A 17094-nucleotide genomic window follows, 5' to 3' on the forward strand; every position below is an offset into this window, starting at 1 on the left:
ATATTAATTACACGTCAAATAAAAAGTTTTCAAAAAACTATGCGGTCAGCTACGCAACAATCAGCCACGCAACATGCGAATTTTTATTATAATTCAAATTAAAACCCAAAACAAATCTAAAACTATATCTATAGCTTGTATTTAGAAACAATAAAATTTATTTATAAAGTTTATAAAGATAATTTTACATTAAAAGAAACCTGGACCCCGGGGTGGAAAAGGGGGAGGGGGCTTTAGAAGCTTCAGTACTCTCACTTTTTTAAATAATGGGGCTAGGGGGTAGGTAATACAATTTCCTTTTAAATGTACTCTTGATATTTTTATCTGTTCACAACCTTATTATATAAACGTTTTTAACTCAAAGATGTATATAAATACATTCATTTTACTTGCATTTACTTTGGAACTTTGATCTTCAGAGCTTTAAAAGTATCAAGTATTTGGACAATAATTGAACAACTAAAATAATTTAAAAAGCAACAACTAGAAGTTCTTTAAACGTGTAAGCTGTTATTGTTGATCGAAATGTATTAGGGATAAACTGAATAAACCTTCCGAGCTTAGTTGCGCAAAAAAAGTCACCCCAAGAAAACTTGAAAAGTATTGAAAAAAATAAGTAAGACTTTCAATAGAATAACAATAACAGGTAAAAAAAAAACGTTTTAAGAAATCATGCAGTCAGCTACGCAACAATCAGCTACGCAAAACAAATCTAATATTTATTTATGGCTTTTATTAAGAAATTGCTCACCTACAACGTTACCGTCTAAAACCTGAAAGTAATGGCATTTATGCAATTCTTTAATTTTTTTTGTTTTCTTAAAAAAGGTGCTCAAACCAAGAGAGTTGTTTATCTCTAGCTTTTCTTTATCAGTCAGTAATATAACGGTAATTTTTAAATTGTTTGTTGCGACTGCCAAATCGCTAGCACTAGAAATTATATATTTTTCAGTTAAAACATTTTTTCTGGCAACACGTTTTACAGTGGCTCCAATTCCATCCACAACTCCTTTTCCATGCATTGCAGCAAAAAAATGCCAGTGCATTTTAATTGTATGCTTTTTTTCTAAAATTTTCATTGATGCCAAAATATATTTATTTTTAAATTGTGATGTTGCGTTGTCACTGAAAATATGAACTTCTGTAATATCGTCTGATAGAAGCTCGATAATTTTATTTATGTTTGGAACAACAGATAATTTTGTATGATCGCTTGAATCACAAACTAGCGCAAAAGATTTAATTTGACGATGCCAAACTGCACATGTAAATATAGAAATGTGATTTTGACCGAAATGAGCTGCTTGCGTTTCGTTTTGGTAAATACAAGTATAATTTTCTGCCCAGTCAACTTGAATAACAGCCTTATTTGAGTCTTTTTGAATCGCTGATTCTATATTAAATTTAAATACGGACGATTGACTGTTCTTGACATTACAATGAATAATAAACTTTGCACGCATTTCTTTAATATTTTCTTTTTAGCTTTGAATTTCTTTTCTTCATGATTTCTACTCATGTCATTCTTTTGATTCATTGCTTTTCTATTTTTTATCTTTATAGCTGTAATAAAAAAAGTAAACATTCAAATAAATGTAAAAATTACTTAAAAACTCTATAAAAACACAATGCTCACCTTTTTTATTTTCATTGGATGCGCAAGCAACTGGTTCCTGCAGTGATTCCATATCTTTATATTGACTATAAAGTCCTTTGGAGTTTTAAATAATTTCTAATTGACTATAAATGTTTTGAAGTTCAAAATAGTTTGGGCAAAACTATTTGTTGCATTTAAAAAAATTGACAAAATTTGCGACATTTAAATGTTTAGTTTTGGCAGTCAGCTACGCAATAGGAAGTTGAGTGGGTTTTTTTTAACTATTTGATGCCAATTTTTTTTAATTATTGCAAAACCTTAATATGGCTAATTAGTTGACGTAAATAATCGACAAGGATTTAAAAAAAAATTTAAATTGATGAAAAAATAAAACTTTTCCTTCCCAGCGGTCAGCTACGCATCATGATTGTGTAAGAAACTATTTTGCTTATATCGCGTGAAATAACTAAAAATTAAATGTTAGTGCTTTAACATATTAAACCAGCTTTGCAGCCGACCAATTTAAAACTAATTGGAAAAAATTTTGGATCACTACAAGATTTTAAAAAAATAATGAAAGTTAAACACTTTTTCTTAAATGAAATTATACTTTTTCCGTTTACTTTAAAATCTATAAATAGCTTGTTCAATTTTTTTTTTTTTTTTCTTTAATTATTTTTTTTTAAAATTTAATAATATATACTTATATTAATGTAAAAAAAAATTCATTATTTTTATTTTTTAAAACGAGATTTGTTTTAATAACCGCGTGGAACTCTACATATATATACTCTATATATATATACTCTATATATATATATATCTATATATATATAACTCTACATATATATACTCTATATATATATATACATATATATATATATATATATATATATATATATATATATATATATATATATATATATATATATATATATATATATATATATATATATATATTCTGGGCAATTCCTTGTGAAAACATCCAGGACATGCAACCCTAAGTCTCAGATTTTGCTGTTTTTTAAACCCTTTAAAGATTTTAGTAAATTATGAACATTCTGAAAATTTTTACATCTAATTTCAATCGGTTCCAACGATATAGCTATTTTAAGTTTGTCTCCAACCAATAAAAATCCGCCATTTTTAAAAATGGTTTGGTCCTAGTTTCTGTTATATATGTGTTGGAAAGATGAAAATTTGTATCTTTACATATTTTGGGCCAATGAATCCAATGAAATAACTTAAAATATTTAAAAACGAACATAACACTCAAATTTAAAATGTTTACAACAATTTTACTGGGGCGAGTCCAATCACAAAAATGCTGATGTAGCTCGATTTTTTTTAATTTTTTTTTAGAATTTGCCCTGAATAGTTAAGTTATAGTTATTACAAAGACTTGGAGAGTGGTCTTTTCTAAAACAGAAATAAAAACATGGTCAAATCTACTTAAATTTAGTGCTGAAAAACAGGCATTTTGATAAATTAAACGAGAAAAAAAAGAGTGTAATTTGACAGTTTTGTAACTGAAACTGATTTGGCAACATCAAACTGTTCTTTTAGTTGTTGTTTTAGCTGTTTCTGTTTTCTTTGTAATTTTATAGAATCTGATCCTAAAAAACTATAACATCTTCAAGTATACTTAAATTTATTACTTATAAAACATTAGTTTCATCTTTATCAAACTAAGACAAATATACTTAAAAAAAAAGTTTTTTTTTTTTAAGTTTATTTCTCTTAGTTTGTTGTTTTTGTTGTTGGGACTTTGATTACTGCAATTAAACTCGACAATGGTACCCAACAGATATTATCTCTCTGTGGCCAAATGAAGTTTTGAGAAGGACTGTGAGGGTGCATAAACTTAATTTGAATATCATTTGTTGTAATATCTATCTCTGTAACCATGCCTATCCAACAAAAGGAATCGTACATGCATGCAACAAAATCATTTAGGTTTAGTACATTTAGAACATCAGATATTACTGCTTTTGACAGTATAAATCTGTCAACACATTGATGTTCGCTTGCTCTTTTAAAACTAATTTCAAATTTTGAAATGGGTATATTAATGATGATAACTTCTGGTACCTGGAACAGTTTTTCCTGTTTCAAATCGCTCCTTTAGTAGCTGTCGCCTTGAATTAACTGTTTCTTTGGTAATTTTATAAAATGTTATTGTGTTTATATTGGTGATGCAAAACTCAAGCATATTATCAACTGTCAATATTTAGTTTTCTAATGATCTTTGCAAACTTGCTCTTGCTGTTATTTTTTTAACTGTACCACCTATGCCATCACAAATGGATTTTCCATGGCTGGTTGCAAAAAATACCTATTCAGCTGTAATCTCGAAATCTTCCTTATGGTGGCATAGATTTATAAAGTTTTTATAGTTTTTACAATGAGCAGAACATCCATCAGAAAAATAATAAATCTTATTGATACCAACTAAATATTCTTTAATGTACTCTACAATTATCTTTTGAAATTCATACACAAACATGTATCATGATCATTGTCATCACTTAAAAACAGAATGGCTTATGCTGAATATTTGTTTTAGAAATTTTCTTTTAGAATTTGCAAAATCTGCCTGCATAATACATTCATTGTAACCTAAATTATTTTTTAACTCTTTCAAATAGCGAGTTTGGCATTTAGCACTATATAAATGTGAAGTTAGTTGATTAATGTGAGAAACAACTAGTTTTTTATATTCAGATAAGTTAACTGTCTGAGTAATTAATTGTAATCTATCAGTACTTTGCGATTGATTAAATTGAATTTCTTCTTCTTCGTCAATCTCAATTAACTCCTCATCTAAAAATGCCTTTAAGTTATCATAACCTGGACATTTGGCATATCTATGAACCATGCATCCATTATTGCTTGTATCACAAACTAACTTTGACATTAAATCTTTGTATGTAACATTCCATTAGATAGCATTTACAAGCAATATTGAGTGTTGATGATAAATACAAACACATACACAGTGTGTACCATTTGGTCCCACACTAATACATCATTTTGGACACAAACTACAAAACCTTGAAAATCCTATTTTAAAATTAGGATATTTACTTTTAAAATCAGTATAAAGCTCACGAAGGTTGCTCAACAATAATTTTTTGTTGTTGTCGAGAACCACTTTTAACCTTAACACAATTTTTTTTACCAGGCATCTAGAATGTTCATCTTGTTGAAAAAAATCTTGAACCAAAGCTGTAAAAAAGTCAGGTATTTTTTTGCCTATTTTCTTATAAGGTATAGTAAGAATTCCGTTTTCACTTTTAAGTTTCCTAGCACGTCATATAAGATGTTCAGAAACTTCAAAATATTCTGAAGTGTATTTTCTTGACCAAGATTCAGGTGTAAGTGTTAATATTTGAATTTTTTTTTAAATGGTTCAACTTTAAGTTTTTCAATTTGACAAAAACTGAATACATGAGCGACAAAATTTCTATCCTGGTTTACAGTCTAGATTTTTGGATTTAGGGTTACAAGCCATTTTGGATTTAGGGTTACAAGCCGGAGATATGGTTGTTTGACTTAAAATAAAATTATTAACTTTTAATAAACATTATACTCTGCTTCTAAATTAATATTTATGTGTATGTATATATATATATATATATATATATATATATATATATATATATATATATATATATATATATATATATATATATATATATATATATATATATATATATATATTGAAATTGTAAATGTAAAATGAGAAAAAATTTTTGTTAAATGATTTTCTACTAATTTATAAATGCTTTGTTCTCTTAAGAACATTGAGCACTCTATTTTGTAGAATACACTTTAAAATTGTTTAAATATATATATATATATATATATATATATATATATATATATATATATATATATATATATATATATATATATATATATATACATATTACCTTTACCCTCTTTTTGTGTCTTTTTAAAACATTGCAATACTTATCATTCTTTAGTAGAAAAATGTTTCCTAAAACCTGCTCATGATTATAACAAACAGTTTTTATTTCTTCGTATGATGTAGTCTCAAGCATGCCAGACCTCCAAATATAAGTATCTTGAAAATCCTTTTCTAGATTGCAAAAATGTTTTCATCCTTGTTTTCGAATGAAACACATTTTATGAAATTCATCAATTAAAATGTTTCCAAATCCACAAGATTCCATTTTATCAATATACTATTATTTATTATTCCTAAAAAAGATGTATAAAAAATGTATGATTCATTCAATGTGTTCATGAGGTCAAAGTTGTTCAGGATTAGAAAATTTTACATCATTAATGAGCATTCTTTAATTTTACAACATTATAAACATTTCTAAATAATAAAACTACTAAAAAGCATAAACAGCATATCTAAACAACAACATCTAAAAGAACATTTCAATATAGCCGAAACTGTTTCACTTAAAAAACTGTCAAACTTTTTTCTCGCTTTATTTATCAAAATACCAGTTTTTCAACATTAAATTTAAGTAGATTTGACCATGTTTTTATTTCTGTTTTAAAAAGACCACTCTCCAATTCTTTGTAATAACTATAACTTAACTATTCAGGACAGATTCTAAAAAAAAAAAAAAATCGAACTACATCAGCATTTTTGTGATTGGACTCACCCCAGTAAAATTGTGGTAAACATTTAAATTTTAGGTGTTATGTTCGTTTTTAAATATTTTAAGTTGTTTCATTGGATTTGTTGGCCCAAAAAAATGTAAAGGCACAAATTTTCAGCTTTCCAACACACATATAACAGAAGCTAAGGCCAAAACCATTTTTAAAAATGGCGGATTTTTGTTGGTTGGGGGCAAACTTAAAATAGCTATATCTAATCCACAGACAAAAAAATATTATACTTTTAAAATTTACTAAATGCAATACCTGGATTTTTTCAATGCCTCAAAATAAACTAGTAAACTTGAGTTTGGGGAAAGTCTTTTTTATTGACTTAAGCAAATAGGCCAAATAAACAAAGAAACCAATTGCTTTTTTCTCTGCATTTTTGGAATAAATTGCTCAGCTTTACAAGAATAAAAACTTGAGCAATTTTGCCCAAACTTTTATTCACGTAAAGCTGAGCAGTTACTCTGAAAACACTAAGTAAAAGCAATTGCTGTTTTTTATTCACCCAGCCTAATGGCTTTAAAATATTTGAGCAAGAAGAGGCAAATTCGGCAAAGCCAATTTTGCCATAAGGCAAAACAATATTTTGCACAAAAATAACATTATTCTTTTTGCGGATTGTTTAGTTTATTAAAGCAGAAATATCTTGGAATGTGTTACTTAGATTGTTTAAGTTATGACCCTCCAGGGTCATAGGGTGGCTTTGAACTTTGAATCTCTTGACTATGAGCCAAAATTTCTAACTACTACTTATATCTGACTTTATATCTTTTTAGGGTTACCTACTTACTTAATTAATACTTTATATCTAACTATTTCTAGTCTGCATCCATTTTTCTCTGTGCAGAGATATTTTTTCTCCAAGTTTGAAGTTACAGACTTGAAAGAGAAGTATAAAAAAAAAAGATTCACTTTATTAACAATACTATACATAATCACCATCCTAAATCTGAGGGGACCATACAATTTATTAGACTACTCTTTTTTGTTACTAGTTTCTATAACCATCTCACAACTCAAATATTGGCAAACAAGGTTTCTAAGAAAAACAAATAAAGAAACATATAAAGAAAATTTTTGTTTAAAAAGAACTTTTATAGTTGAGAAGACGTTAAATTTTTTATAAATTAAAACTTAAATTTAAGAAATTAATCTAAAAATTATTTAAATTAATAACTAATAAATTATAATAAACATTATTTATAAATATATAAATACTATAAATAAACAATAATAATAGCAATAATGATAATTAACAATTAATAATAAAAAACATATATATAAAAATCTAACTTTTATTTAATTACCTAGAACAATTTGTATTATACAAAATTGTACATGTATAATAATTGTGCATATATAAAATTGAAGTAATTATATAAAAAAAAATTTAGGACACATTTTTAAGAAGTAATACTAGTTATAAGTTTTGAAAAAGAAAAGAATAAATGTTATTCAGTTTATATCTTTTCATATTACAACATTTATATAGGATAAGGTTAATCAAAAAATACCCATAAAAAGGCCTTGCAAAAATCTTGATAAAAGACACCATGTGATACTGCTGCTAAACCCAAATATCAGTGTTGAAACTATGAGACCCACAATACTCCAAATTATTGATAATTTTATTCCACATTTATCACAAATGTAACCCCATATTAAACTAAAATAATTAAAAAAAAACAACTTAAAACCACTGCCAACATCGTACAGTTGTATGCAAAACATTAGTCATTGTTCAAAAACATTTATATTAATTAAATGATTTTTTTTTATAAACACTAATGAACATAATAAAAATATAAACACAAACAAACATAATAAAATGAAAACAAAGTTTTTAATGCAAAATTTTCTACGATCTTTATTAAAAAGATGACAAACACAAATTTAATACTTCATAAATTGTTGTTTTTTTTAATTATGTAATTTAATTGCTGCAATTAAATTGCAAATTTTAAAAACAATAGAAAGTTAAAAATATAATAATTTGCTTTACATTTGAAATAAAACGTTATAGTATAAATCTCTCCTGATGCATAGATTTCTTTTTTAAAAAGTTATTTAAAATCTAAATAACAACTTAACTTTAGCAATTATGAAAATTAAGTTGCTTTGAAATTCTGAAAACATTCATTTGCAATCATATATCATTTTGTGTGCTATAAATGCAAAAAGCTATTCCATAAAATAAACACTGTGTTGGTAATGATACAATATAAGAGATGCAGCATCACCTTTTCAGAAAGACTATTTTGGTAAGAAATACATGAATATGCTCGCAGACAAGTATTTTTTACACAAAAAAATTATACTCTTAAAAAGCATGTTTATATACAAATTGTATAACATTGTAATCAAGATGTTTTTCTGATACCTCTAAATTAGAGGTGATGCATACCCCCATAACCCCCCCTCTTCCTCTCCTCTGCATCAGTCACTGCTTGAATAATAATTATTATTCAGTTGAGCTGTAGTTAAGGCAATTTACAAATTATTCGAATTCTCTTACTTGAAATTTGCATGATTTTATAAGCGTATTATGTCCAAACAAAAAGCTTTAGATGTTATAATTTTTTTTGCTTCAGGTTTTTTAAATATTGGAAGAAACGTTTCTCTTTTTCATATAATAAAGCCTTTTTAGTACTCCTAATAATAAATCTAAAGAACGCCATTTTGGAGTCTTTAGATCACTTTCGCTCATCAGCGTTAACATGAATTTAGTTAAAATCTTTTGAAATAGTGCTTTAATTTACTATAGGTCCTAGTTCTAATTAATTCTGACGTATATTAACTATATATAGTTATCAAAATACAATATTTCTATCAACTTTCACAAAAAATACTAGAATTTCGACCAAGAAAAAGCTAATAATTAAGAAAAAAGCTTCAATAAACGATCAGAACAGATCGTATTAAACTATGATGTTGTTTATCTAAATCTCAATCTAAACTTGAAGAAAGCAAAAAAAAAATACTATGATAATTATTTTACTGAAAACATAAAAAATATAAAAGCAACCTGAAAAGGCATTAAAAACATTATTAATATTAAAAGTAACTCTCAAACAACTTCTAATGTAATCATACATAACAATAAAACAATAACAAACCCGTTTGATATTTGTAATGCTTTCAACAAGTACTTTACTAACATTGGTAAGGATGCCCAAGCAACAATTCCTTCATCCATGAATCATTTCACATATTACTTATCAAATCCTTTTCAAATCTTTTTTTTTATAAAACCTACTGACGAACATGGACTTTCAAAATTATCAACTCTTTTTCTTCAATTAACAACGCAAATAAAGCTTCTGGACCAAATGACCTGCCTGTTAAAATTCTAAAACTATTAAAAACGAAACTCAAGAATTCTTTCTAACATTTTTAATATCTTGTTCTCAAGTGGTATTTTCCCAGAAAACTTAAAAACTGCCTAAGTTGTATTTGTAAAACTGATTCAAAACTATTAATATCAAACTATAGGCCAATTTCTCTCCTCTCCAACATTGATAAAATTCTTGAAAGGCTAATGTTTAACCGCTTATACAAATTCTTCAATGAAAATAAACTGTTTTGTGAATTACAATTTGGTTTTCGAACAAACTACTCTACATCACTTGCTTTATTAAGTCTAACAGAAAAAGTTAAAGATTCTCTGGATGAAGGAATGTTTGGATGTGGCATTTTTATTGACCTTCAAAAGGCATTTGACACTGTAGATATTGACATTTTACTTTATAATCTTACTATGGTATTAGAGGAGTCTCAAACTCGTGGTTCAAATCTTTCCTTACTAATAGAATTCAATTAGTATCCATTAGTGGGATGAGCTCAGACCTAAATGATACCAAAGTAGGTGTTCTTCAGGGATCTGTCCTAGGCCCTTTATTGTTTCTTATTTATATAAAAGGCATGTCTAAAAATGCTTTAAAACTTTGTAGAGTCCAACACTTTGCAGATGACACAAACCTTCTCTATTTTAATAAGCCTATAAAAAAAATCAACGAACATGTTAACTATGATCTTAAAAAACTATGCCTCTGGCTAAATGCCAACAAAATTTCCCTTAACTCCAAAAAAACTGATTTAATATTATTTAAAAGTCGCCACAAAAAATTAGATCAGCAGCTCAAAATTAAGTTAAATGGGAAAAAAACTTTGGTGCAAAAAATTTGTAAACTACTCCTATTAGTACTTGGGTATAAAGCTAGACGAAATATGACTCCATCATAGAAGGCAATATGTGAGATGAGAGTTTCACTCTCATCTCACATATTGCCTTCTATGATGGAGTCAAAACATAAGTATTGTAAATCACCTATTTATCATGCAGAAAAAAGCAGTCAGGGTTATTGAATTTCTACCAAATAATTCACATACATTCCCATCTTTTAACACACTACAAATTTTAAAACTGCATGATATAATCAAAATTGAAAATTATTTATTTATTCACAGCTGCCTAAACAAAAAGCTACCTCCTATATTTAATAAATGGTTTACTCTACGCAGTACAATAAGCTGTCAACTTACAAGAAATTCTTGCAGAGGTGCACTGAGTGTGCAAAAATATAATACAAAATCCTACGGCAAACATTCCTTCAAATACTCTGCATTAATGGACTGGAATCAAATTCAAAATAAATTAAAATCAATCCCTTTTAGCAACATTTAAAAATATGTTCTCAAAACCAAATTAAATTACTACTTGCTACATCAAAATAAATAGAAACAACAGTAGTATCACTGGTGATAACAGATAAATCACCATAAAAAATATATAAGATTCAAATATGAATGTAGACTAATTGTAACCTTCTGTGAGTGTATTATTTAATTTATTTGCTTCTTTTTTTTTTTCTTTTCTTTTTCTTTTGTTTTGTTTTGTTTATGGTCGCTCTCCTCGTTCTAGCCTAGATATGAGAGTGAACCATCCAGAATGTAGACTGTAAAAATATTTTTTATAACTAATAACATTCTTATGTAAAACGTCTATATTTCTGGTAAATATATTGCTTTTTGTTGTTGCTTTACATAAAAAACGTATTTATTTAAAAGCTTACTCAAATTTGGACAAGCGATTGGGATTTTTAGATTTAAAAAAAAAAAAAACAATTTTTGATCTGTATTTTTTTGCTACAAGCATTTATATTTTATGATACTGCAAAATTGACAGACGTGATCATTTAACGGGAATATGTCGTAGTCAACAAAATACATACAGACTCTAAAATATTTTAAAATAGCCTTAACTACATCGACACAGTTAGCCTTAACTAAATTTAGGTTTTCTGAATTGTGTCCAAATTAATTTCAACGTTTTCAGAAAGAGTATAGTTTACTGACCACAATGTATATAGTCCACCAAATCAGAAAACTCCAATCAAGTTATTATGACATTTTAAAAAAATTTTCGCGCCTTTTATTTTGCGCTTTTTTTTGCAAGCGTTTTGCGCCATGTTTTTATTCAAAATTTTATTGTTAAAGTTTCAGGCAATTTATTTGAAATGAATAATACAGATGTTATTGTGTTATATTACATTCCGATTATGTGATTATTCACTCTTAAACTAGAGTGAATAATCACATAATCGGAATGTTTTAAATCATCAAAATATTTACAAATATAAAATTAAAAACTATTTCTTCTTGAATTGAATCACTAAAAAATATCAACATTTAGATCAACATGTCCAAAAGAAACAAGATGTTTTCCATTATATGAACCTAATGCCCTTATTAAATTATGTCCATAATTAGAATTATTTGCGGACACCTTGTACCGGTTCCACGAGGCAGTTTTGAAGAGGTAGTGAACACTTTCTCATGATTGCTCCGAATAAACTCCAAGGCCCATTTTTTTTGTTTTACAGAATTCAGATACATGATTGAATAGGATATGAAATTATGGCGCTAAAGTAATACCATATTCCAACATCAAATTTTTATAGCAGGCTTTTGAATTTTCGATATTAGTCTGATGAACTAATTCAGGGTTACACAATTCTTAAAATGTTGTGCACACTTAGGTTTTGAACTAGATTCTTTGAATTTTGTATAGTTGTTTTGACAGCTCTCGAAAGTTCTGTATGGAGCATTTGTCCAAGTTTCTCTTCAATCCCACTCACATGCATAACAGGGATGAATTGAACTGCTACTTGGAGATATACCTTTCAGAATTTGACTAAGTTTTATGTCGCATACCCCAATGTGGTCAACTTTTTCAAGATTTAATTTTTCAAATAATATTTTATTGTTTAAATATCTTTCTGGGATTTCTGGAGCTACCAGAAGAAGAAATGAAGCATTTACTGACGAATCTTTAAATATTTTTCGAGACCATGCTTATATAAAAACCTGCAAGCTGTTACCGGTTTTGTTTTAAGTTAATCTATTTCAACTTTGCCATAGTTTTCAAAAATTTCATTGAGTTTAACTATATTTAAACAAAATTTGATAAAACCACTTCCCCGTCAACAGCAATTTTTAGCAACTGATTCTTAGAATTAACACATCGAAGATCCAGGAGTAGCTTAACAAAAAGAGTAGCATCATTGCAGTACGCTACCGTAATATTTTTATATTCCAAAGTTTCATCTTTGTTTTTAAATTCAAATAAAATATTTTCTTCGGTAAATAATGGGAGAAGATAACTGTCCAAATCAGAGACACAGTCTAATAAGTTTTACACCAAATATCATTTTATTGTGCAGAATTAAATTTGCATTAGTATTGTGATTTTACCTTATCATATTAGCAAGTTTTATCATTTAATGGAAAGAGAATTCTGAATATAAAGAAGATTTTTGTGAGTAAAATTGGTTGTTTTTGGAGTATTCTCAGATCCAATAGATAGTTTCAGTTTACTACCTCCTGCCTTCAATGAAATGGTGTTACCACTTTCACTACATAGCTTTTCTTTAATAACGTGAGAAGCCATTTGTTCCTTGACATCTAAATAAGGTACAAAACTATAGAGACTGAATGAAAAAGGTTTCGACAACTTTACTTTTGTAAAAAGGTTATAGGTTCAAAAGCTTACAAAGGTTTTTTTTAAATTAAAATTATCATTTTTGATTTATTATTCTTAACATTTCTTTCACTTATCTCTCTGTTAGTAACGCAAACTAATACGGTTTTTCTAATACCTTGATATCCGGATGCAGTTGATATGTTATTTCTGAAAAAAAAAATTACACGTTTTCTACCTGAGCGTTGTTGCATTGCATTTATGATGCAATCTTCTTTTAACTTTAGTCAGACAAGAACTACACCGCGGACTAAGAGATGCCGTTTTAAAACTCTTTATACCAAATTTTTTCTTTGGTATCCTTCCCTGCGTTCTTGCGATTTTGCATATTTCACAGCTGCAAGTTTTTAGTTTCCTGAAATTATACAAAAATTATAATTTTATATTTCTTTACAAAAGATATACAAATAAAATAACATTTTACCCATCTCGTGTTTTAGCCGGGATAGTCATCTTTGACCATTCAATGTCAAAATTAATTTTCTGCCTGAGATCAACAACATTTGTTTTTTCAACTATACCTCTACATCTTAAAAAGATAAAAATATGCTAGTACCAAGCAAAATGAGATATGATTCATTTATCAAATCTTATTTCTTTGAGTTCAACAAGGTACCGTAAGATTGGGTGGCTTTGGCCCATTTTGCACCTTAATGTCTATTGCATGAAAGCCACAAAAGTTATTTCCTCAAACACTAAGTACTATTAGAAGTACATAGAAAGGACAGTAAGAACTATCTGTCTCCCATTTGAAAATTATTTACCTGAATTATCTTTTGGGTGGTTTAAATGGTGGGCCAAAGTCGCCCTGTGTGTTAGGGTGACTTTGGCCCAACCCTGAAAAAAAGGGACTAAAGGAAGCAAAACAACAATAAAAACAACAATATTTAGGCAAAGAAAATAAATTTACAAAAATAAAGTGACAAAAAAAGATTTAGTAACAAAGTTCTTGTATACAGTAAATAAAATATAGGTACAAACTAAACAAGTATAGGTACCAAGTAAACAAAACAGTTTAGGTATAAAGTAAACAAAAATGACTAAATAAATGTTTTAAAAAATTTAGTGAAAAAGTTCTGGATCTGAATAAATTCCTCTTTTCGAAATTTTCTTTGGTTCCTCAATAAAACCGACTATTTCAGACTGGGGCAAAAAAAGTTGCACTGCTGGTAGTGACCATTTCCAGTTAAGTCCATTTTTTTCCATAATAGTAATTTCTGCTCCATTTTTTCTTAATTTTTTCAATTGCAGAAAAAATAATTTCGAAAGTTACTTTAAAAATATTCAATAGTTATTACATTAAATAACATTAGTTATTAAAATAATTAGTTATAAAATTTACTAATTGATTAGCTAAATATAAATAATTTAATATAAATAAACAAACCTGTCCAGGATTTAACTCTTCATTGCATTTAACAATTACATAACAATTCTCTACAAGATTTAATAATTTCTCCTTTTTACAAACATTTTTTGTTTTATCAATATTTTTAAAGTTCTTTTTGCCTAATGTTAAATGATCTAAAGATTCCGTATGACTTTCTACGACTAAACTTACATCCGCAAAAATTAGGTTAGAAGTCTCAGTAGTTCCAGTATTTGTACTTTGGCCAGCAAAGTCAATGTTGTTTGTCTCAATTGCATTTATAATACTGATAGGTGTATCTACATTATTTGAATTTAATCTATTATTTTCATTTATAACACAAGATGAAATATCTTTTGAACATAAGCTTTTACCTGGGACAGCACATACTTTACGTCGCTTTGGTTTTTTAGAACCATCTGAGGGACCATCCAGTGACTTACATAAATAATCTAAAAATAATTGGCTTAATAAATCAGTAGTTGACTCTAAACCTACATTACAACATGGTAGTCGTAAAAAGCACTTGAGACTTGTCTAATGGAAAAATTCCAGTTTTGCGAAAACCAGCTCTAAGGTTATGTTCATTTAAGTTGGTAATTAAACGGTTTAAAAGTCTAGGAAATTCATCTTTAGGAAGAGAAGCAACTCTCCTTCCTTTTCCTTTCTTCTTCCATTCACATATTATTTTGCCCCAGTTAATCTTCATAGGTCTAAAGTAGGCAACATCTAATGGCTGCGTGAGATGTGTAGAGTTTGCTGGTAATGCCACAAATTCTATGTTATTGCTTTGACATGCATCCAGTACTGCAATGCTCAAATGTGAAGATACGTTATCACCTATAATGACACTTCTTCCTTGAGCCTTCTTAAGTCTTGGAAGAAGTAAAGAGAAAAACCAGTCCTCAAAACATGTTGAGTCAAACCAACCACTTTTTGATCTGTTATAACGTGCTTTTGGTGGCCCATGTTCCATCCATGTATTCCATAACGACTCAGCTTTGTAAACAACATAAGGTGGTAGCAATTCACCATTAGCATTGCCATAAAACATTACAGAGAACGAGGTCTTTGTAGATTTAATTATGCGTTCAGGTTACTTACATCCACTCTTTGTTAATTTTTTTTTTTTTACCTGGATCACCACTGAGATTGCATCATAATTCCATATATTATCAGGTGATATATTACTTTTTTCATTTGATAGATTTATAAAGTATTTATCAATCACAGTCGTTCCTATTTCTGCTCTCTTTCGCTTTATGTTGCTTGCAAATCTTACTGTGAGTTCTGGATTTCTTTTTTAAAAAAGATCGAATCCAATCGCCACCTGGAAAATTATTTTTGAACTGAGGTATAACGACGCCTTTTCTCTAAATACCCTTTTACTATGCATCTTAAATCATATTTATCAACAGGAAAACCAAACTCAGATGATTTTATTGCATATGCCTTAAACACGTCTTCTTCCTTTGATGTAAATATTTGCTGACCACCATACTTTTTAGGATATGTCTGTTTAATTTTATTTTTTAATATTGATCTTGGTATATCGTATTTCAAAGCTGCTTGTGGTTGAGTAGTTAAACCATTCTTTAATTCTTTTAATGCATTGTCTAACTGTTCTAAAGTATAAATAACATATTTTCTTTTTCCACGATTTGGCTTGTAATTTTGTGGCATATTTAAACTAAGAACTAAACAAATTTCGCTATTTACTAATACAAACTGTTATACTGATTTTCTAATGCATTACTACAACAAAATTTTTCATTCCAACATAGTAACTACCATAATATCTATAAATGATCACTAAAAAAGGTTTACTCTAATACATGGGGTGACTTTAGCCCGGGCCAATGTCACCCTATGTAGTGGGCCAAAGACAACCTATTTTGTTTTAATCTCAATTGCAAAAAAGTAATAAACTGTTAAGCTTTCAAAACAAGATAGAATCAAACACTAATGGTTTAAAATTAATTCAGTGTATATTCCAATTAAAAACCTTCTGCAGGTACTGCTATCGATTTAAAAGTTTACACACCTAAAAAAATTCGGATTTTAGGTGCTTCTTCTAAAGTGCAACTTACAATAATGTCACAAAGACTCGAGTTAATTAAACTAAGTTAGACTAAATAAATAATAAATTTCCCACAATTTTCTACTAAACATTAACCGGCATACCTTGAAGTATCAATTTTAAACCATTTTTAAACAAAATTTTGCTTGGGTTCAAGTCATCCCGTAGTGCTAAAGCCACCCAATCTTACGGTATCCAATTTTTCAGTTATGTGAATGGTTTTACGTTTATGACATATATACTTTTTATATATATTTATTTAGTTAAAAATCATTAAGTATACCAACCTTGGACACAATCCAGTTGGGTATCGATCATCAAAAATGTTATAATCCGAAAAAGAGCTCTGAAATTTA

The 17094-nt window shown here is 28.0% G+C and overlaps 1 protein-coding gene across 4 annotated transcripts in view; it reads right to left on the reverse strand.

Annotated features, from left to right (window-relative positions):
• The window catches only part of LOC136091295 (uncharacterized), a 131627-nt gene that overhangs the window by 66111 nt on the left and 48422 nt on the right, over window positions 1-17094 (reverse strand). For all 4 annotated transcript variants that reach the window (XR_010643874.1, XR_010643875.1, XM_065818677.1 and 1 more), the window contains exon 6: window positions 7765-7916. Coding sequence is in view for 2 of the 4 variants with exons in the window: in XM_065818677.1 (XP_065674749.1) it covers window positions 7765-7916 (152 nt within the window). In the remaining 2 variants the exon portion in view is untranslated. The remainder of the gene's footprint in view (window positions 1-7764; window positions 7917-17094) is intronic.

This window comes from Hydra vulgaris, chromosome 15 (assembly GCF_038396675.1).
Source record: "Hydra vulgaris chromosome 15, alternate assembly HydraT2T_AEP".
In the NCBI taxonomy this organism is placed as follows: Eukaryota; Metazoa; Cnidaria; class Hydrozoa; order Anthoathecata; family Hydridae; genus Hydra; species Hydra vulgaris.